Source organism: Ambystoma mexicanum, chromosome 9 (genome assembly GCF_040938575.1).
Source record: "Ambystoma mexicanum isolate Mex_15411 chromosome 9, UKY_AmexF1_1, whole genome shotgun sequence".
Classification (NCBI taxonomy): Eukaryota; Metazoa; Chordata; class Amphibia; order Caudata; family Ambystomatidae; genus Ambystoma; species Ambystoma mexicanum.
In genome coordinates, this window is record NC_090931.1 from 1,262,146,247 (window position 1) to 1,262,167,733 (window position 21,487).

Genomic DNA, 21,487 nt, shown 5'->3' on the forward strand with positions numbered 1-21,487 from the left:
CTCTCTGGTTCCTGATACAGCACTGCTTTCTGGATACTGCTACAGGTTCTTGCAAATGTTCTTGGCAAAGAATTCAAACAGCTTGCCCGGCTGTTGAATAGTTTGGTTGGTTTTGAGGCCTGCTGAAGAGAACTCGGCTTGTGGTTTAGGCCTTTGTGGAGTCAGAGTTCTAAGTTCTGGTCTCTGTCTAGCTGGAGTCAGTCTAGGTCTCTGGAGTTCTGCATGTGAATTCGTCCGTCAGCGTGCACCGCAGAAAATGGGAATTGAGTGTCTCTACCTGTCCCAACAGTCTCTTTTTATATGTTCTACAAGTGGGTGTGTGCATGGACATAACTGAGCCGGCCCCTCGCAATCTATCATTGGCCACATCCTCCTCTCTCCCTTGATTGGGGAGCTGGGTTGTGTGTCATCTTTATGGCTTACAGAAAGACACTTCCCTTGTCAATGTGCACACAAATCTATTTCTGATCCAAATACATATTTCCCAGACACACAATTTGTTGAAATCACATGTACATATTAGAGATTCCTTATGGTCCATGCTTGTCCAACTCTGATCTTCCTGGGGGCTTGCATTAAAAAATGACAACTTAATTTTGTTTTTAATTGGTTTACCAATGTTAAATCTGTATCAAAAATTACACCAATGTACACCCTCCTTCTACACATATTCCAGTAATTTACTAGGTTTCTAGCATAAACCCGTGTCTGTAATATCAATAAATAGCGGGGTTTCGCCTCAGAACATGGTACAAAGTTGAATCAAGTCTTGAATTGTGGGTACATTTCTTAGATTGAGGTTCTCCAAATTGCACATTGTTCTAAGCTTAACACAATATTTTAGAAGCATTTAACTTAAACATATATTTGCTGCAATATGATTCCACAAAAGTGTCTGAGCCCACCCCCCAGAAACTATGGGCAAGAACTGTTCTTTGACGAAGCTTTGAAGTGGTTTATTCTGTGGGAAGTAAAGTTTTGGAGAAGAATTCTGGGAATTCCCAACTGTACACCATCAGCCGCTATAAGGTTTGAACTGGGGCTCACCTCTATTTCTGCGCGCGTGGAATGGAGTTTTCTGAAACTGTTCAGGAAACTTCTTTTGCCCATTCGTGATTCACTATATGTAAACCTTCAGGAGTCAATGAACTGGACTTCCAGTGGGAGCACCATAAACTTTGCTAGAGTCATCATAAATCATTGTGAAGGAATTATACACAAAATAAATATGCATATTGACACCTTAATATCAAATCCAATTAAGGTCAAATGCCATCTTTTCAACCATGATTGGATTGAGACCCACGAAAAACTATTGGGCTATTCTTCTAGGGTACCTCTTCATCATGAGCATAAAGCGAGGGAGCATACTGTGTTATACCTTATTCAATTTCCTGATCATCACTACAGAAAATAAATTCTTGAAGTTTAGATCAAATTTACTGCTAACTAAAGATATTCTCCTACATCGTGGTATTATTCCTCCTGAGGATACGGGGTGCAGAGTCTGCAATTTTAACAGTACCATTGAATCTACCAGACATCTGTTGTCCTTTTGTAATGGGCTGAATGAGAAAAGGTCTTGCTACTTGAGTAAATTGTTCCCTGATAATCAATGTGTACAAGAAATGCAGATTTGGCACAGATGTCGAAATGGCAGTACGATTTCTGATACTATAGCAGTTGCTGCCTTTTTAAAATCCCTAGAATTATCTGAATGACAGTCTGTGTTGACAGGTATCATGTAGCCTGTGGCAATTTTTCCCTTTTTATTTCTTCCGATTTATGGATTTATTTTATTGATAAAATCTGACTCTTGAGTTTTATGAATGTTCTCTGTTTAAATAGTTAATGTTGTAATTGTTTGTTTGGTTGATTGCATGATTCTATTTTGTTCTGTGTATTTATCCGGTATTCATTTCCTGTAATGTGTTATATGATTGTCAATTTGAGTGATGAATTGCTTTTCTCTGATGTTAATTTTAAGTGTATACATTTTTGTGACTGATTTTATGATTCTGTTCTCTGTAAGACATACTTGTTAGTTTTCTATTTTGTAAAGGTTATTCAAACCCGCTACAATAAAAATAAAATATAAAAATGTTTTGTTTAGGAAACCATTTGACCTTGAATCCTTTTGTAGGCATTATTTAATATTTTATTTTCAGTCACCTTATCATCCGGATACTTTTGCTATGAAGATGGACAAGTATGCTGACATTATAGGTTGTCCTACACAATTGTAATTAAACACTTGCAATTTATCTTTAGTTGTTCATCTACATGTCTGGTAGCACATGTGGCAAGTCCACACACTGGGGACTTGCCAAAGTACCATAATGTTAATCACCACCTAGAGAGAAGGGCATCAGTAATCAGCTGGAGAGGGGCTGAACCACATCTGCCCAAAACGTCTACTGATGTATTTGGTAGGTTTCATAGAATGGGCTAACTCTCAGACTGTTTGACAGAAAGTGGCGGGCACCAAGAGTTGGCAACGTGTGATCCTGTCCCTTCACATTTTCCCACCTGTAAAATACTTACTTCTTTCCATGTCAAAAGGTGTTTGCCTATGGGCATCTTCTTCTATTGAGATCACTGGATCAAAGGTGTTTCACTGGGAGGAATCCCTACACTGGGAGGAAACAAAGTCTGTGGACATGCAAAGTCTATGTCAGGTGGTTGGTGGAGCCAACCCCTTTCATGGGCCTTTGAATCTGAGCATGCCCCTTTTCTTCCTCTGCTGCCAGAATAAAGAGAACCTCACATATGAGTTGCGCCATCGAATCGCCATGGTGGATGGGAAAAGGGTACAATGAATGTTTGATGGGACACACCATCACCACTCCTCTATTATCTTGGTCTATGACTCCAGCAATAACATGGATTGTCACAAAGCCAGAGGTACAATACTTTTGAAGGTTCCTTCCGGTAGCGGAATCAGAGTCTGTGGGAAGCAAGAACTCTATCCCAAGCAGCAAAAACTATGTCCACAGCACTGTCTAAATCAAAGCCAGCTGTCTTGCTATGGCTGGGTAGAAATATTGTGCTTGTTCATAAACCCTGACAACATTTAGTGCTGGAAGTTGTGAGCAAGGGAGAAACTTTGAGTCAGGTCCTATTGATCATACTTTCATACCATAGGTCAGAGATTGGAGAGTAACAGTTCTCTGCTTACTTTATTTCTATAACAAAGGGAGAATCCTAGGGTCTTATCAGGGTATGTTTAATAACGAGGGACCCCGTGGGGAGTTCCTATGAAAATTCACTCTGGCGTCTATGTCTGTTAATTATCAAGGAACTCAGGGTGTGGCCCATCTCCTGTATTAACCCTTCTATTTGCAGGTTGCTTAGCGCCCCACCAGAGTAGCTGGTCTGGGATGGTGGGGTAGCGTTGGTGGGTCAGTTTATAATACTGTGCTCAACCGGGCCAGGGAACAAATAAAAACAGGGGCTACACAGTGGTGCCTGGGAACCTGCACCATGCTCTCATCTAACTCTCACTACAGTTATGTTATCAGCAGAGAACCTCTGCCCACTGATCAGAGGTTACAGCCAGGGTGCCTGGCCTTTCCAGACATTGTTTTCTAGAATCCCAGTTATCTTCGTTAGGTTACACAGTGAGTTTGGGGCATGTCCATTTTGACATACGAGGCTAAGGATGGGATGCAATGGGGCACAGGGGAATCCTCCTTATACCACCTATGTGGCAAGCATCACGGAGCAGTTAGTGGTTCCTCAGGGTCACCCTGTTCCCAACAACTAGCCTCTGCACGTAACCTCATAACAGTAACCATTTTGTATTACAGATTTCACTTTCATGAAAGAAGACCACCTCTTACATACATTTGTTCCAGTAACTAATGCAAATTCTATTGAGGGCATAAAGTAGAAAGTAAAACTAGATTTCATCTGTATTGCAGGATAATACATGGCGATTTCAAAACTCTAAGATGGCCCACCAGTTATCCTTCAATCTTCTCACCATTCAAATGTACCCATCTCCTCCCAGTGACATCTCTCACGGACAGGCGTGCATTGCAAGGATCTCCAGCCATAGCGCTTTGCCTGAAAACCTTGCCCACCCGAGATACCAACCTTCAAAAGCCACTGTCTTCGCCAACAACATGGCACGTTGGCCCATGCAGAGTCCCCAATCGGGGACCACAGTTGACAGTAGCCAGATGCTCCACTGTTACTCTCATTCCCCTCCAGCACCAGGAGCATCAAAAAGGAATTCCGACACGGGCTGTCTCACCTTCTAATCTGCTTCGGAGCAAACACACTTCCCATCTTCACCCATGGTTCCCTGGCACTCCCTAAGCTTTTCAAAGCTATGGGCAACGGACACAATAGCTACATTTGCCAAAAGAAATACCAAATGTTTGGAAAACATGGTTCAAGAAATAGAGCAATTAACAAGAAAAATATTAATTTACAAGTACAAGTACTAACATGTTCAGATTTACTCACATTTTTTGACCGATTGTGGAGTTTTCCTGAAATAGTAAGTCAACATCTATGTCGAAATTGCACGTTGTTATGCACCAGGTCATGCCACCAACCACCTAAAAAACAAAATCAGAAAGTTAGTTCTCCCAGCTCTACCTTGCTACACTCCACTGAGTGGTCTGGCCGGCTTGGCCGGCCCTCCTCACAAGGCCCACTCCTAAGGCCCTGTCTACCCCTGTCCACCACGGTACGCCGGATTGCCGCCCCCGTGAGGGTCAGTCCTCCCCATGCACCCCCGTGAGTGTCTGTTCTCCCCCATCCCCCCGGTGAGTGTCTGTTCTCCCCATGCTCCCCGTGAGTGTCTGTTTGCCCCCATGCCCCCCGTGAGTGTCTGTGCGCCCCCATGCCCCCCTCGTGAGTGTCTGTTGTGCCCCATGCCCCCCGTGTCTGTTCTCCCCCATGCCCCCGTGTCTGTTCTCCCCCATGCCCCCGTGAGTGTCTGTACTCCCTCATGCCCCCCCATGAGTGTATGTTCTCCCCCATGCCCCCCCATGAGTGTCTGTTCTCCCCATGAGTGTCTGTTCTCCCCCATGCCCCCCGTGAGTGTCTGTGCCCCCCTATAACCCTCTGTGAGTGTCTGTTGTGCCCCCCTGCCGCCTTGCCCCCCCACCGTTAAGTCTGTGTACCCCCTTGCCCCCCTTGAACTGCCTTCTCCCCCCTCCACTAACCCCTCTACTTTTGCCACCTTCCTACTCCTCACCCCACTATCTTTCTCCCTCCTCTCATTCTTCCCCCCCATTCAGCACTTACTCCTATCATTGTTCCTGTGACTTTTGATAGCAGCTTGTCTGTCTCTCCTCCTCCCCTCCTTGTCTTCTCCTTCCTCCCCGCACCCCCTGCTCTATTAACCAAGTGATCTTTTTAAATGGCAAAAATACTTTGTTATAAACACCACATCCCCAGAACCCTGCATTTAGCTGAAGAAGCCGATAAAGCACTGACACAGACGCATTAAAAAATGGCTGCTCGAAAGAACATTCAGGCCCATTTATTCTGCCCATTTCAATGCCTGTTCAACATTAAGACCACCAGCTTAGTGTTGGTGGCATGATCCGCAGAGTCCCTTTCCTTTAATACAGGATATCCACCTCCAAGGCACAGCAGAGTGCTTCAAGGAGACCAATTATTGTAGCAGGGTTTTTGCTGACGTTAGGTGTTGTAGTTATGCTTTTTGAAGACTGACGGAGGCTAGATTACAGAAATATAATGCGATGGAGACAGGTGGTTAGTGTGCACTTGGAACAGTGAACTGTACAGTTGGTTTGTGCACTGGAGAATAGGTAAAGGGAGATGAATAGTTTTGACTACAATCACACAATTTTCTTTGGTCAAATGTCAAAGCTAACAACAGAACTCTGCTCTCTAGGATCCAATGTCAGCAACACCAACTACACCACGTGTCCATATTATTGTACTACTGTCAAGCCTGCACCAGTTGCAGCCTTAACGTAACTTAAAAGATGAGCCCAGCTGAATACACAATAACCATTAATCCATTAGCATCTTATAGATTCCAGCAGTTCACCTTGTCAAAAGGGGATAGGCCTTTAATTCTAGCTCTGAAATATCCAGCTGCAACCAGCAACTCCAGTATCTCTGCCAGTTTAATGTGTTGCTCTTCATCTTCTCTGGTTTCTACCTAAAACACAATCAAATTGAAAAAAATGTCTACATTAAATAAATATTTATGGACGAATCATCTGGACACAAAACATTAAATTGAGTTGTGTAATTTAGTACATAGTTTCTCCTGAGTTGATCCAATAACTTTTCTCTAGAACTAATACACAAGTAGAAGGAGGAAAAGACCAACATTGGCAAGCAATGCAGCCAGTTGGGAATCATTAGCAGCCTTTATGGAACATTGTGTTTGGCACAGCTAATTGGAAAAGAGGATTTTTGAGAATTTCCTGGCACTATAAGCCTGCAGATGTTTGCAATTGCTCCTTTCAGACCGGATGGGCTGATCAGGAGGACCCTGATGCCAGCGCCCCCGCTTCTTACTTGCTCCTCTCCACAGAAGGACTGCTGTGCTCTCCCATCAGTTCTGATCCTCTGTGGTCAAAACGTGTGGTTGTTCCTCCTCGCTTCCTGCATGTGACGGTGCCAAACATGCCGTTTCACGCAACACCTCCTCTATGTGGCATCCCACTGTGCTGCCATGCACCGACTTCAAAATCATCACGGACAGCCGTTCGTTCAGTGGACAAGCTATGGTGTGCGTAGAGACATTTTCTGGGGGCAGAGTGCACAATTTGCCCGAACCCGGGTGCATATTTATTTTTTATTTGTATTTATTTTATATATAGGGAGAAACAATGCTCTGTTGATCACAAAAGAACATACCATAGATAAGAAATCAGATTTGATGGAAAACAGTGAAAGCAGTGAGATTATTACAATTGGGTGAGTTTGAGTGACATTCTGACCAGGTCGTGGAGTAAATGGAACAGTCACCAGGGACAATACATGGGTGGACCTACATAGATTACAGACAACCAACATTAGACATTTTTAAGTGCAGGTAGGTTGTAAGGCCAGCTGTAGTAGGGATGTGACCATTATGAATGAAGTGCTAGTGTGGAAGCAGAGAAAGTGAGGGATAGAGGCAGGTTAGAGGCAAGGGAAAACTGTTAGATAAAAGGCAGAGGAGAGGTAGGTTAAGAGGGTAACTCGGAGGTGAGGAGATAGACTTTTAGTTTGGTTTTGAACACATCCCTGCGAGAGGAAGCACAGTGAGGGTGAGGTGCCACAAGGGTAGTCGAGGAGGCAGAGAAGAGATTAGGAGAATGCTTGTAGAGTTGGATAGTGGAGGATAAACCCAGTGTTGTCTCACATGGCTACATTTGTGAACCTGGAGAAGAAATTTAAATCTGGCCCAGTTTGCATCATCAGCCACCCAGGCTGGTGATGGTAAGAGAAAGCAAGTGTGATGTCCTGCTAGCGAAGTTAATCATCTTGTTGAGAGGACAGAAAACATAGTTGGGGAGACCAAAGAGTAGACCACAGTAGTCCAATTTAGAAACGACAAGAGTGGTTAAGAGATGCTTAGCAGTTTTGAAAGGAAGGTAGTGTCTGATTTTCCTAATATTTAGGAGGTTGCAACTAGCCACCATAGCAGTTTTGGAGATGAAAGTAGGTGTGAAAAGGGTCACATAGGACGCCAAGGTTTCCAGTTGAAGAAGAGTGGGGGAGAGTGTCGTGTGAGAACTGGATATTCAGGGGAAGAGATGAGAGAGAGAGAATATTTGACAGGGAAAAAAAAGAGTACCTTTGTTTTGGTCGTGTTTAACATCAGAGTGCAAAACCATCCAATATTTAATGACAGAGACACAGTTGGACATTTTGATAAAGAGATCAGAGGAAAGTTCAGGAAAAGATTTGGATGTCGTCCGTGAAGAATAGGTAGAATCCAAAGGAGGAAATTAGTGTTGTAAGAGCAGAGGTGTAGCGTGTAAGGAGAGGACCCAGGACAGAGCCTTGTGGAACACCAACAGCTTGGGGAGTGAGTTGAGAGGTGCTATTGTTGCAGAAGACAGAATAGGCGAAGTGCCAGGTAGGAGTCAATCCAGGCAAGGGCTTGATTGTGAATCGCAAGAAGAAATGGAGTATTAAGGAGATCAGAGTGATCAACAGTATCAAAGGCAGAAGACAGGTCAAGGAGTATTAGGGTAGAGGATAGGTTGGAGTGCTTAGCAAGGGCGATGAAGTTGCAGACATTCCTGAGAGCAATTTCCGTGGAGTGACAGGAGCGTAAACCTTCTTGTAGGAGGTCTAGAAGGTTGTGCAAGTCTAGGAAATTGGTAAAACGGTTGAACACACCCTTTCAAGCACTTTAGAGTAGTGCAGAAGAAGAAACACAGGGGGTAAAATAGCTGGTAGGTTCGGTTTAGCCCCTTGTTTTTTTAGGAGAAGTGTTGGGAAGGGGACACAATCTCATTGCACCCCCAAGCGCTTCAGAAAAGGGCAAAGGCCACCGCAGGCAGTGTAAGAGACCAGGGGGTTTGCCTTTAAAGACTTATATTTGATTATATTATTGCATGCTCCACAGATGTAGTGTGCATGCGGATATAGCAGCCATCTTAGATATTGGCAGCCATATTGTAGCACAAAGCATACACGTAGTGCAGCAACCGGCATTCCAGGCCATATCCGCAAACATGAGCAAACAAATAGGTTGTGTCCCAAGCACCGATGAGAAAGGCCAGAGCTACACCGATCCATAAACCCTTCATTGTCCTAAAATGTTGCAAACCTTCTCGCCCTGGGAAGAATGTTTCCTACAAGGGTATGGGAGGAGGGCTGAGCGCCTTTGTACGATACAATCCCACAAGAAGAAGGGCACAGGCCTCTGACCACCACCAGTCCCAAGCTCACTGATGATAAACCTGTTGGACCCCCACCAATCAATCAAACAAGTTCAGAAAGCAGGGCCTTCCTGCTTTCATTCCTGGGTCATGTGATTTGTGCTGCAAGGTGCAGGGAGGGATGAAATTATAGCCCAGAACGAGGGTGGAAGACCTTGGAGAGGTGCCGGCCTGTCTCGGAGTGAGTTAGGTGTGTGAGTTAGTAGGACCTCGTCTTTCCCCACAGGCCCCTGGCTGCGCATACCAGGTGCACTGCCACATAGATAGAGATGTGGTTCTTAGTTTGTAAAATAATTGCTATTTGGCCACCCTCTGACCGATGACGACTGCAGCATCACCCACGTGGAAAATGGACAGACGGGGCTGTGACCACTGACCTGGCATCCCCTATGGAGCAGGTTACCTATGTGTAGGGTTGCACCAACCAGCACCACAAGTTTCTACTGTATGCAATGATGTCACTGATGATGCTGTGTAGCTTTATGTGTTGCTCATGCAGATTTTGCCAGAACGTTCCGCAGTAGCAGAGTTCATTGATGGCGCATTTTCCTTTTGTATTGAAATAAACCTTGTTATCCTTAAAAGAGGTGTATTGAGCCTTTTTCCCTAGTGTGTTGTATTTTTTCTGATGTGAGCGTCCAGGGGCTTTACAACAGTTAGTGAACCCAGCATGATCCCAGTGACCCCCATGACACAGAGGCTTCCAGGCCGCTTCTTTGAAGGGGCCGCTCTCACCTGCAGCGACCAGGCTCAGGTGTGCAACCCGCAGAGGTGCGGAACAGCCATTTTTACAGAATTCATGTATGCTCTTTGGAGCAGGGCGCGGCTCCTGTAAGAGTGCAGGCCGTTATTGGGACACTGTGATGGAGGAGCTCGGGTGAACACGCAAATGTGAGCACACCCCTTGTGAGGTATAACAATGAGGGGTAGTTTGCGAGGGGGGGGGTGTGGTAAGCATGAGTGAAGGTAGAGCGTGGTGAGGCCACATGGCAAGATTTTGTTTTTATTGTTTCTTTTTGGTAATATTAAGAGGATTTTACAGAGGAAAAAGCAGGAGTGTAGGGAACCTTTCTGAGTGAGGGAAGATGATGGCGCCATTGGTTTTGTGACTAAGAAGGGGGGTAGGAGCTCCATATAATTAGAGGGCTCGGCAGAAGAAGTGATTGTTTTAGCTTGTTATTTTAGCTTATTGTTTTAGTGTACTACAATTTTTTGTGCAAAAGGTGGAGGCCAGAGGTAGCCTGTGTTGCTAAATAGTTTCGAGAGTGCACAGCGTGATAGTGTGTGCGTGTGGAAGGGGTGGGGAGGGCAGAAGTGTCGACAGGGGGCGACGGGGAGGCCATGGTAGTGACTTTTGTGATAAACATGTTTGAGGCGCGCAATTGTAAAAGTTGGGATTGTGGGTGTGCATATTGCGAAGATGGGAGGGGCAACGCAACTGGAGTGTATGTTTGATGCATTACCATTGTATCGGGACAAAATTGAGAAGTATCACAAACAATGGGTGGTAGAGACAGAAGGGGGGGATTCCCCGCTCCTGGACCGAGCAGGGCACCCACAATAGAGGGATATTAGATCACATGGGGTCTAAGCTCGACAGAGGGGACATCGTGTGGTGGAAGGTCTGAGCACGGCAGAGGGAGACCTTTTTAAACTTTATATTGTAATACAATTTTGAAAGTCAAGAAAGAGACTTCAACCTGGAAGGCCAGGTGGGCCACAATCCACGTTTGGAACTGCTTAGCATGTCAGAAACCGGGCCACAGTGTGTCAACCTGCCTATAAGGATAGCCTTACTCCGTGAGGTTTAACGTGAGGAGAGCTGGTTCAACAACCTTTATTCTTTTGAACACTGATTTTTCCTTTGCATACATTTCTCTGTTTTACACTTTTTGTACAAGAGATAGGGCAGGCATTTGGTTTTTGTTGGCATAGAATAGAACGTCAGGGTAAATTCAAAGATAATATAGTGAGAATGACTACATTCCCTAACCGTTGAATAAGCAGTACCGTATCACATCACAAACGGTTCTTTAGGAGAAACAGTATTGCAGAGAATTCAGTGAGCCAATAATTTAGGTAACCACAGGTGTGGAAAACAATGTGCTATCTATCCCTATCGGAATGACACCCTATCCCTAACGAGGGTGCCTAACCCTAGGTAGCGTGTGGTGTAAATCGTCATAAAAGAGCAATGGTGGAACACACAACTCCTAAACTGCTGAAGGTAACGAGGCTGGCTATTAGATCATTTTCAGAATAGCTAGTTAGCTGGCATGGACTTCAGATAAATGTGGGATTTTCATCAGTTTTCTATTCACCCATGGGAGTCTCATTAGCCACATGCAGGAGTTGTGGTTTCAATATCTAAAAAGGTACCCATCTAGCTGGGACACCATAAAAAGCTCACGTGATGCGAGTTATGCACTAAGATCTCATTCATTGTGGTGTATCCCTCCTGATTATTGGGGATATCCAAATGGTCATGGGAACCCCCATGGCCAGAGAGGTCGACCGGTTTTGATGGTAAAGGAGATTCAAACCATCTTCTTCAGGACCATAAGTTTTCTTCTGTAATGAATCAGTCTTCCAGGATTGCCTGAACAATGAAGGCAAAGAATGGATAGGCTGCTCCGTCTCGTGTATGGGAGATGGAACAAATGCAAGAAAGCGGGGAGTAAGTAGAGATTGTGAATTCCAAAGAGGTAGGAGAGGATGTGGCATTGGAGATTTCTGAGGTGCTGAGGAGCTGAGGCGGGAGGAGTATAGGTGTCAAGACACCTCCACCTCTGCCAGATGAGGAGAATTAATAAAGGATAGTTTGGAGTCAGGTAGGACTGCAAAAGTGGCTGTGTCAGATGGAGACAGGTTTCAGAGACAGCAAGTGAGTCTAGGGGAGGAAAGCTGGTGTCAAAGTAGTCAGTGATGAACAAAGTTTTGTTGCATACAGAAGGTGCATTCCAGAGTGCAAGGTTCAGTTGATGCAGTAGGTAAGAGTAGTGACACAAAAGTTGAGTCTCAGAGGATGAGAGGCAATGTGGATAGGTGTTAGGGGAGGGACGGTTTAATAAATAATGATAAAAAATAAAAAATAATGAAAGAAGTCCAGTGCTGTTGACCCTCTTGAATTGGACGACGGAATACTTACTTTTTTCTGATTTGTAGAGGTGACTGGTGGCGACCTCATCAAATATGTCCACAGTGCATTTAATGAGACAATGAGATACTGCAAATCTCTAATCCTGGTGCGAAAACCTTGGCAGAGCGAAATAGTCGGTTACATGTCTGTGATCCTGGTAACTGGTTTGCCATGATGGCGTGGAAGGAAAGGTGAAAAGGTCATAACGGGGCTGTGGTTCTTTGCTAGTGAGGAGCTATGGCACAGAGTCTATACCTCGAATTGAGGTGGTGGGCACACAGACATCAGGCAAGCAACGACCTGTGTGTGACATAGGAAACCTGCAAGGAACAACTCTAGACCTGCTCCACCAGAAGCGTTCATTTAGAGGAATGAAAAAGAGCCTGCCAGACCAGCACATTGACTCAAGAGGAAGCAGAGTCTATGCTTGGGGGAGGGCTTTCACCTTAACCAATCTGTGAGGTGAGGTGTCAAAGAATAATGATTAGTGCTTGAAATGTTCACACTTCCTAGCCGAAGCTCTGATGAAATCTCATGTAATTCACGTATTGTGTCTAAAATGTGGTTCTAGGCTAGGCAACACTCACAGAAAACTAAAATAAAAACTGCATAAAAACTGCACCATACAACATATCAGAAGCTGCATCAACAAACAACAGCACAGTAAGACCTTTGACAAATGCTGAATTGATGCAATGCTTTGAAGTCTTCCATGAACAGTTGTAACACACCTCGCAAAACCATTTCCAGGCTCTTAAGGAAAATATCAGCAAGTGCCTTTCCAACATTCGTAGAGAACTACAGAAAACATAAGACAGGATTAACACTAATGAAATGCATATAAAGAAAATATATGCCAAGGTCCATCACTGAAATATGAAGATATGGAAAACTGCTCCATTGGGGGACAAAAGAATTGAGGGCAGCAGTGTTATCACCTGAATGGAAACTCTATTCAAAGAGTAAGTTCCCACTTGTACAGAAAAGAGAATACTGGACAGAGCTTAAAGTGTGATGGATATGCAAGGAGGATTCCACACAGGCCAGATACATACTTGTGATATGTGTGACAATTCACAGGATCTTGCCACTTCTCCCCACAGGGGAGACCTTTCCTGTGAGCCTAGGAAGGTGAGCATGTTACACAACATTCCCCCTAGAGGTAGCTGTAATCAGCACCTCACAGGGAGAGACTCCCCTCTTGGGGACAGGGACTCCCGTTTCGTGCAGGAACTCCCTAATCTACTTTACTATGGGACCCTGAGGCCCTCAATGTTACAAGGGCCAACGCTTGAGGTTGCACCCGATTTGTGACAAATAGAATACTCTAACGGAAAATATATTTATTCCATCTTCATCAACTTAGAGACTGCGTTAGAGGGTACCTAGACGTTAGAGGGTACCTAGAGCAAGGCTCTTGGCTACTCTTGAAGATCTTGGTATCCTTCCTCACCCTCCCCGCCCCCAAGTTACTAAGAGCCATTAAGATCTTGTATACAGGGAATGGGGCGGCAACCTGGTGGGGTGTAGATGGACGTACATCTGCAACTGTATATTTCAGACTGAAACCGCTGATCTCAGCCCACATTCCACAAAACCATGCTGCCCACATTCCCCGGACCGCCATGTTGTCCCCGCCCTCCTTCCCCCTTAAAAAAAATATATATATTCTGCCCAATACTCTAAACGGTTGTCCCCACCCCTCTTTCCCAGCCCAACTTACCTAATTGAGGAGGTGGCGCCCGCCGCAACAGCTTCCCTTCTTGTTGCTTTTCCAGCTGCCAAGGACAAGGAAGGGGCATTCGTAAAGGAGCCCTGGTCTTCTGCCACCATGGCGGTAATCTTGGAAAAGTACTCATTCATGCGTGCGGCATCCTGTTCAGTGAATGAAAATACTTTTATTTTAGCACCCCGGGTTACCGCTTTGGTAACACGGAGTGCTAAAAGCATTAGTAACGCGTTGCACAGGCTATACCGGGGGTAAACGTCCCAGTGCTCTCATTAACCGTCCTCGCTTCGGCTGTTAATTAAGGCTGCCATGGACCGCATTACTACTACATTGTGACAATGATTGCTTAATGCTTAAGGCTTCCGAACTAACGTTTGATTTTTATAGGATTTTAACCATACTTAGTTTATTACCTATAATGCTCCTGCGATTCTCTTAATTGCACATCAAATTGTGTATGATATATATTGAGTTTAAGGTTTAGTGGACGCAGCAAGTCAGGCATTGGTTCTTATTGAGCACCATAGACCCATCCCCAGGGTTTTAATTGCATTTGCCTAATATTGTATATCTTTCTTGGCCATATTTATATATGCACAACAAATTGTACTTGGTACATTGTTTTTAGGGCATGGATGATGATGTAAGAACTTTATTGCTCATTTCTGTATATTTTGTATAACATACACGTGTTATGGATGTTGTTTTTGCAAACTATGGGTTTCAATTTTTAATGTGTGTTATATGAAATGTTCTATTTTTTCCTAATCTACCTTATTGTATTGCATTGCATTGCTTTCATGGCATATTCCTGCCAAATGAAAGTATAAATGAACAAACGTTACAAGAAATCCAACCGGAAGAAACTACTGTTGCTATTGTAAGATCTCTTCTTTTGCTCAAAAAAGATCAGAAACCACTGAGAAGGGATTGAGTAAAAGAGATAAAGAATGGCAATAGGTTGGATCCAAATAGTACTGTTAAGAAGAGTGAAGGAGTAATAACAACCACTCCTTCAGTAAACATAGCCAATACTGGTAAGTGTCGGCCCAAAGGAAGCAAAGAATACCTCTCGGTAACAACGAAAGGACTCTGATCCTCTGCTGGGAGGACACAGCAACACATGACAAAAACATACAAAGGACTAGCTGAAGGAGGGAGTATCCAGCATCAAGCCAGCAGAGCCTGGGAAACTACAACCTGGGAAAGAAAAGTCCATGGAAGAAAACTGGTTCTCAGTCCAGAGGATGAAGGAGAACTGATGGAGAAGCAATCCGGGAGCCAACGAAGGGTCGACTCACTTGAAGTTTGGGATAATCCTGACGGTGGCGTGACCCCAAGGAGGTGGGGACAGGGTGGTCAAACAGCGCCGGGACCGCCAAACCAAAGCATGCAGAGCCTCAGAACGAGACAATAAGCTGGAAAGAAAAACACTGAAGGCATCTACAGGAGAGAAGTCAGCCCTCACCCCCAGGAAGAACCACACACCCGCTGAGTCAAAGGTAATGGGATCGGTGGGAGACCGGGGAGAGGTCCGGGGAAATGTGAAGACTATAAGAAAAGCCAAGAGTGGTACAGGAGTAACCTCCCTCATCACAGTGATTGTGAAACCTTTAAGAAAAGTCAAGAGTACTAAAGGAGTAATCTCCCTTGTCGCAATAACTGTGAAAGCCATTAGAAAAACTAAGAGAGCTATGGGAGTGAGCTCCCTCATTACAGTGAGTGGGGAAACCCTAAGAAAAGCCAAGAGTACTACAGGAATAGACTCCCTTGTCATAACAGCAGGAATAATAGTTTGCTTAACCAGAATCAAGAAACCAGAAGAGAGGGAATATATGAACAACTGTTAAGGAAAAAAATCATTCTGGACATTGAGAGCCAATAGTCATTGGACACTTGAGAAAGACTCAAAAATTCCCCTTGAGGAATTGCAGGGGCGAATCAGAACCTTTACAAGAGACTATAAAAAGATCAATCACTGAGGCTGAGACGGCAGGGCAAGGAGAAGGGAGACATTCTCTTGAGCCCCCTTTTTCTGTTGCTGAATCCTTTTTTTAAATTAGTGGTAGGGTCAGAGTAGGATAGCTTTTGGACAGAGAACAGACCTTTTGCTTTGGACAAACCATCCTGACAACAAGCACCATAGTTAGAGTTCTGTAAAGTAGGGCAAACTCTTGTAGTATAAGAAAAGGTATGTATTTTTCAGATTATTTAAAGAAAAGATTTCTGTAGAATGCCACCCCTTTGCCCGACTCCTTCTTCTGACTTGCTACATACTAGCACCCTACTGAATCATGGAGCAACTACAGGGATATCCAGAGATACAACCAGTGTCAACATATGTGTTGCACTGGCATTCTTTTTTCTTGATAATTATTTTTGAACATTGAGCAAAAATGTGCATTGTCGGGATCGTTTTTGTTAAGGAAGGGTGGGAATCATTCACATAAAAGCTAAACCACTTGCTCAAGTCACACTAGGCTTTGAGACAAACAGAGGAAAGGAGTTTGGCTAGGGCAGGTTTAACTGTGGCATTATTTAAAGCCCTTTGAGAACAACACTATAGTCAAAATACTAGCATTAGACACACTGAGGTTACATTCCACAACCAAAAGATTAGACCTACTTTTAAGAGAACTCAGACACTTTAAGTATTCAGGAGACACATCTGCTCAAAAATAGACGAGATATATCACCAGACCTTCTAATCATATGTGAACAGACACAAATGCGGATTATTCCAAAAAACGTGCCACTAAAAGGGGATGAATACTATAAGGGAGGAAGGGTCTTTTCACACCCCCCTGTACATTCTGCATGGAATGGATCTATTGCCCATCCCATCGCGGGGAGACATCCTCTTGTCTGTCCTCTGACGACTGAGGAAAGAAGCCATTGGATGACACATACAGACTCCATTTTATGCCACCCCAGAACTCCTTTTTACTAAGACGCACAATGTTTTTAAAAGAAACATCTCTCCCAGTGTCCCGTGCTGCGCACAGCCAGCCCAGACACCCCCTCCCCCTGCTCCCCTGTCTGCACTGCAAAGTCTTTTCTCACACAAGTTCAGCCATGTATTGTTGCAACTCGCCTGTATCTTTGTCTTCCCCTGAGCTCATTGCCCTGTGTGTGACCGGGTTGGATCTTGACTTGTGTACTCATCCATCTCCACAAACCTGCATGTATGTGCCCTCTCAACCCCCACCTTCGCACCCACTGCTCACAAAACACAGGCCCCTCTGTCCCTTTGATGTTGATACACATCTAAACACCTGGAGTGACCAGAGCATGCACCCACCACGGCCCCAAGTCCTCCTGTACCATATAGCTAATGAAGAAACAACACCTATCAATCTGTATCAAGAGGCATCAAGTAGATCAAACCCTTTCGTGGTAGGCACTGGAATTAAGGCACTATGTTTTATTGTTCCTTGAGGGCAAAGTATAAGCTGGATATATAGTTGTTAGTTGAACTTTATAGCACCTCCACTAAATGTCAGAGTTTAATGCTGATTAATTGTTTCTAGCCTTTTTTCTATGTTGGCAGAATAAAGAGATTAGTTAGCCGATCTGTGCCTGACGCCTCTGACCTTCACCCTTCCCAGATGAGCCCAGCTGACCCATGTGCTGCGAGAAGCAACAGCTCTGCAGCAGCCAATCAAGCTGCACCATCCCAATATGGCCCATAATGTAACCACATAGTGAAACAATAACCATGTAGTATTCATCACCTATTCTGTTAAATCACTGATGACGAAAATTGTTCTTATAATGTGTTGTTTTTGTACTGTTTGGCAGAGCACTCTCGGGGAGCAGGATGCTCAGCGTGCATCTAGTACCTGATATAAACTTTGTTTAACTTTCAATCTATCTCCTGGTCTCATTCCCTACTTGGGTATGTCCATTTATTCCGAGTTTGGGATCTGTGTTTTGGGAATGGGCGGCTTCAATACTAAAGTGGGCAGAGAAGGAAGTTAGCTTTTCCTCAAGGGGTTCTGGAGATGGGGTTTTATTTACTAATATACCCTAATCATATGATGCCTACACTAAACAAGAGAAATTATTTCATAAAACGATTCTAAGTGATCCGACCGCGGCAGATTTTGCTGCTGCCAGAATGTTTGCATGAGAAAGGTGCGAACTACCAAAAGTTTGCACCTTTCTCATGCGAACACACTTACCTACTATGGGGGATGCAGGGGTTTCCCCCGCAACCCCTGCTCACTATACTTTTAAGTATAGTGAGCATGGTGTTGCGGGGGGGCATCCCTGCAGCCCCTGTTTTTTTGGGGCGTTTTTTGCGGGTGTGCTGCAGGGGTTTCCCCCGCAACACCCCGCTCACTATGCCACACAGTATAGTGAGTGGGGTGTTGTGGGGGATTCACCCCCCAACCCCCACAGTTTTTTTTACTTACCTGCAATGCTACCACTAAAGGTTCGAACCTTTGGTGTTCGAACCTTTGGTGGTACCATTTTTCTATTGTTTTGTACGGTCAGACCTTTTATTTCGTAAAAAACCCATAAAACAGATTATTAGCAAACTTTACACATATGGAGATCATACTGATTGGAAATGTTTAATATGGGATACATCCTAAGACAGTCACAAAAACTTTGGTGGCTTCCAGGAAACTTAGGAATAACGTCAATTACATGAGCCCCAGACATTTAGAAGCGCAAGCTTACTATAGAAATGGTTACAATCATCAGACGGTAAAAAATACTATTCCAAATTTCCCATTCAGATTTTGACAGCTTTCCATACTTAAATAGGAGTGGTACAGAAAGGTCAGCAAAAGTGGGTGGAGAAAAGGGTGAGAGGGGGACGGGCAAATGGTGTCATAGGGGTGGAGCCCCCAATCAAAAAATAGAAAAAAAGGTTGGAAAAGAAGGAAATGCATGCACTGTGAAAATGGGTAATCTGCATTTCTGACAAACATAGCAACAGAGTTTTACTGCTTACACCACAACTTAGCCTCAAATCTAACCCCTCCTTCCCAGAACTCCTTTACAGTTTATATCATATATGAAACATTAGCAACAACTTGAAAATCACCCTAACCACTCTTGGATTTCTATGCACACAACCCTAATAAAATGTACACACACAGACGCACCCTCCCGAAACATGACAACATCTTATGTTACTCATTCCCTGTGCACTTATGCTGAACACCAGATTAGTAATCCACCATGCATGGCATTTACATGATCTCATCACTTAACCACTGCCTCAGCAGAGAGACCCAATTACGGATTCCTCCACCCTAGCATTACAACAGCTAGCCACAGAGAGCTATGCATTGACACTTGCACACTTTCTCTTGTAAAGGTGTATTGGAGTAACCATCATCCCCAAACCTCCCTAGCAGTTAACCAACTTCAAATACTCACTAGGAAAAGCTACATACTCGTAAGAATAGGGATCACAATCTCCATACAAAAAAATAACCTATCACCACCCCTTGGGCCCTCCAGGGCAATTCATACATTCTTTTCCTCGATCCTTCCACAACTCGCATTGACACCCAACTACTACAACAATGCTGGGGACTAGCCTCTGGCTGGAGGATGACCCTGTCCCTTCTTCCAGGTATTTTCTGGACACATATGAAAGCCTCAACTTGGAAATTATGAATAGTGCACCATCACATGACAAGAGCTTTGACATGGCAATTCAACTTGCCATCAAAACTACTAATTTAACCCCCTGCCAGTGATCAGGTCAAGCTACCGTTTCTTTTTGTTCAGCATCTCCCTTCAAACTAAATCACTCCCATCAACAGCTCCAAATCGACACTACTAATTTTGCTGTAAAGAATATTCTCCTGTTGAACTACATGTGATAGAGTTTCCCAACACAATAGGACACTTAAACATGGCAAACCTCATGTAGGCCCTTTTAGGAGGACTCAAAAAGCATCTCTAGACAATAGGAACCTGTGCCCCCTCCCAAAAACACAACATTCACCCAAACCTTGGATTATTATCTCCCTCAAACTGAAACAGAACTGATCCAAATTTGAAGATGAAATCATATGGTATAAAACCATAAGCTAAATGATACCTTACATTAGCACAAAACACCTACAACAGAGGTAGGAAACTTCAAGTTGTAAACTACTAGTCAGGCATTAAAAGTCACTCACTCCTCCCCACCCAATTTTGCACACACACACACTTAAACGCCAAGAGTCAATTATCACTTGACAATGGATAATAGAAAGTGCAAAGTTTGAAGCCTGGAAGGAGGCACTCTTGTAAAAGAAAATTTACAAGAAACTCATTAATAGCCAAAGAGAACTCTTCAAAGTTTAACTGGCCCTTGTTGTACTGGTTCAAGTATCCCAAACATGGAAGAACTGTGAAACAAACTAGAAGCAAAGAATAAATATCAGTCATAGTTGTGAACACTCCTCAGGAAACCACTTCCCTCAACACACATAACTGTCCCACGTATACAGAAGAACAAATTACTTACCCGTAGTAATGTTCTTTCTGATGGATGTTCCTCCCGCGGATTCCTCATTATATATATATATATATATATATATATACCCTGCTTTGCAGTCTCAGAAGATAACTTGACAGCAGGGAGTGCTGAGCTGCATCGAGGCAATGTTCCTCGACGGTTACCAGTCTTGTGTCCTGACGTGACGTCAATGATGGTGTAAATAACACGCACTGCGTCCGTTTCCTCAGGTCCTAGTTTTTCCCCCTTTCTGCTTGCCGTCTTGTGGAATAGATAACGCACATGGGTGTTGAAAGAGAGAAGTAATAAAAAATGCACCTAGGCTGGGCGGGCGACGAGGAAACCATGGGTGGAACATCACCAGGGATATGTAATTTGTTCTTATAATGGATTGTGTCCTCCCATGGATTCCTCGCATTAGATATAGACTCCAATAGCAGTAATGTAGATGGAGGTAGGAGGAGTGGATTTTTTCTACAATTTTGATTAGCACATAATATTGCGCAGTACTACTTTCCAAAGCAAGCATCCTGGACCCGGCAGAGTATGCAGTATTGCTTTGGGAAAGTATGGCGTGAGGACCAAGTTGCTGCACTGCAAATGTCCTGCACTGCTACACCTCTTTGGAGAGCTGAAGTGATTGCTGCTCCCCTCGTGGAATGGGCTCTTAGATTTACAGGGACATCTTTTCCAGCAATGGAGTAGCACTCTGAAATGCATAGGATGATCCAATGTGATAGTGTTTGTTTGGTCACAGCTTGGCCTAACTTGTGGCCAGTATAACCAATAAATAGTTGGTCATCTTGTGTGACATTTGCCATTCTAGAAATGTAGAACCTAAGAGCCCTTTTCGGATCAAGTCTGTGTAACCTCTCTTCATCCATAGAAGGGTGAGGGGGTGGATAAAAAGCTAGTAGAGCAATCTTTATGCGAGATGAAATTCAGACACCACCTTGGGAAGGAAGGAGGGACGAACCCTAAGAACTACCTTCTCCTTGGAGAATATAGTAAATGGTGGTTTGCATGACAAGGCGTGTAGCTCACTCTGTGAGCAGAAGTGATGGTAACTAAAAAGATGGTTTTCAAGGTTGATGACCTGAGAGGACAAGAATAGAGAAGAACAATTGGAGCTCCCATTAAAAAAGTTAAGACGGAGGCCACTAGAGGGCGCAAAGGCAATGACAGCCTGAGTGCTGAGCTCTGGTGAAGAGTGGCCGTCGAGTGACTTGAGCCCCTCATGCCACCCCCCCACCCCTGTGATCAGT

The 21,487-nt window shown here is 44.2% G+C and overlaps 1 protein-coding gene across 2 annotated transcripts in view; it reads right to left on the bottom strand.

Moving 5' to 3' along the window:
• The window catches only part of CCDC93 (coiled-coil domain containing 93), a 2,015,088-nt gene that overhangs the window by 1,945,372 nt on the left and 48,229 nt on the right, over positions 1 to 21,487 (bottom strand). For both annotated transcript variants that reach the window (XM_069616593.1, XM_069616592.1), the window contains exons 2-3: positions 6,038 to 6,151; positions 4,474 to 4,568 (exon numbers count right to left, since the gene is read on the bottom strand). In XM_069616593.1, coding sequence (XP_069472694.1) covers positions 4,474 to 4,568; positions 6,038 to 6,151 — 209 coding nt within the window. The remainder of the gene's footprint in view (positions 1 to 4,473; positions 4,569 to 6,037; positions 6,152 to 21,487) is intronic.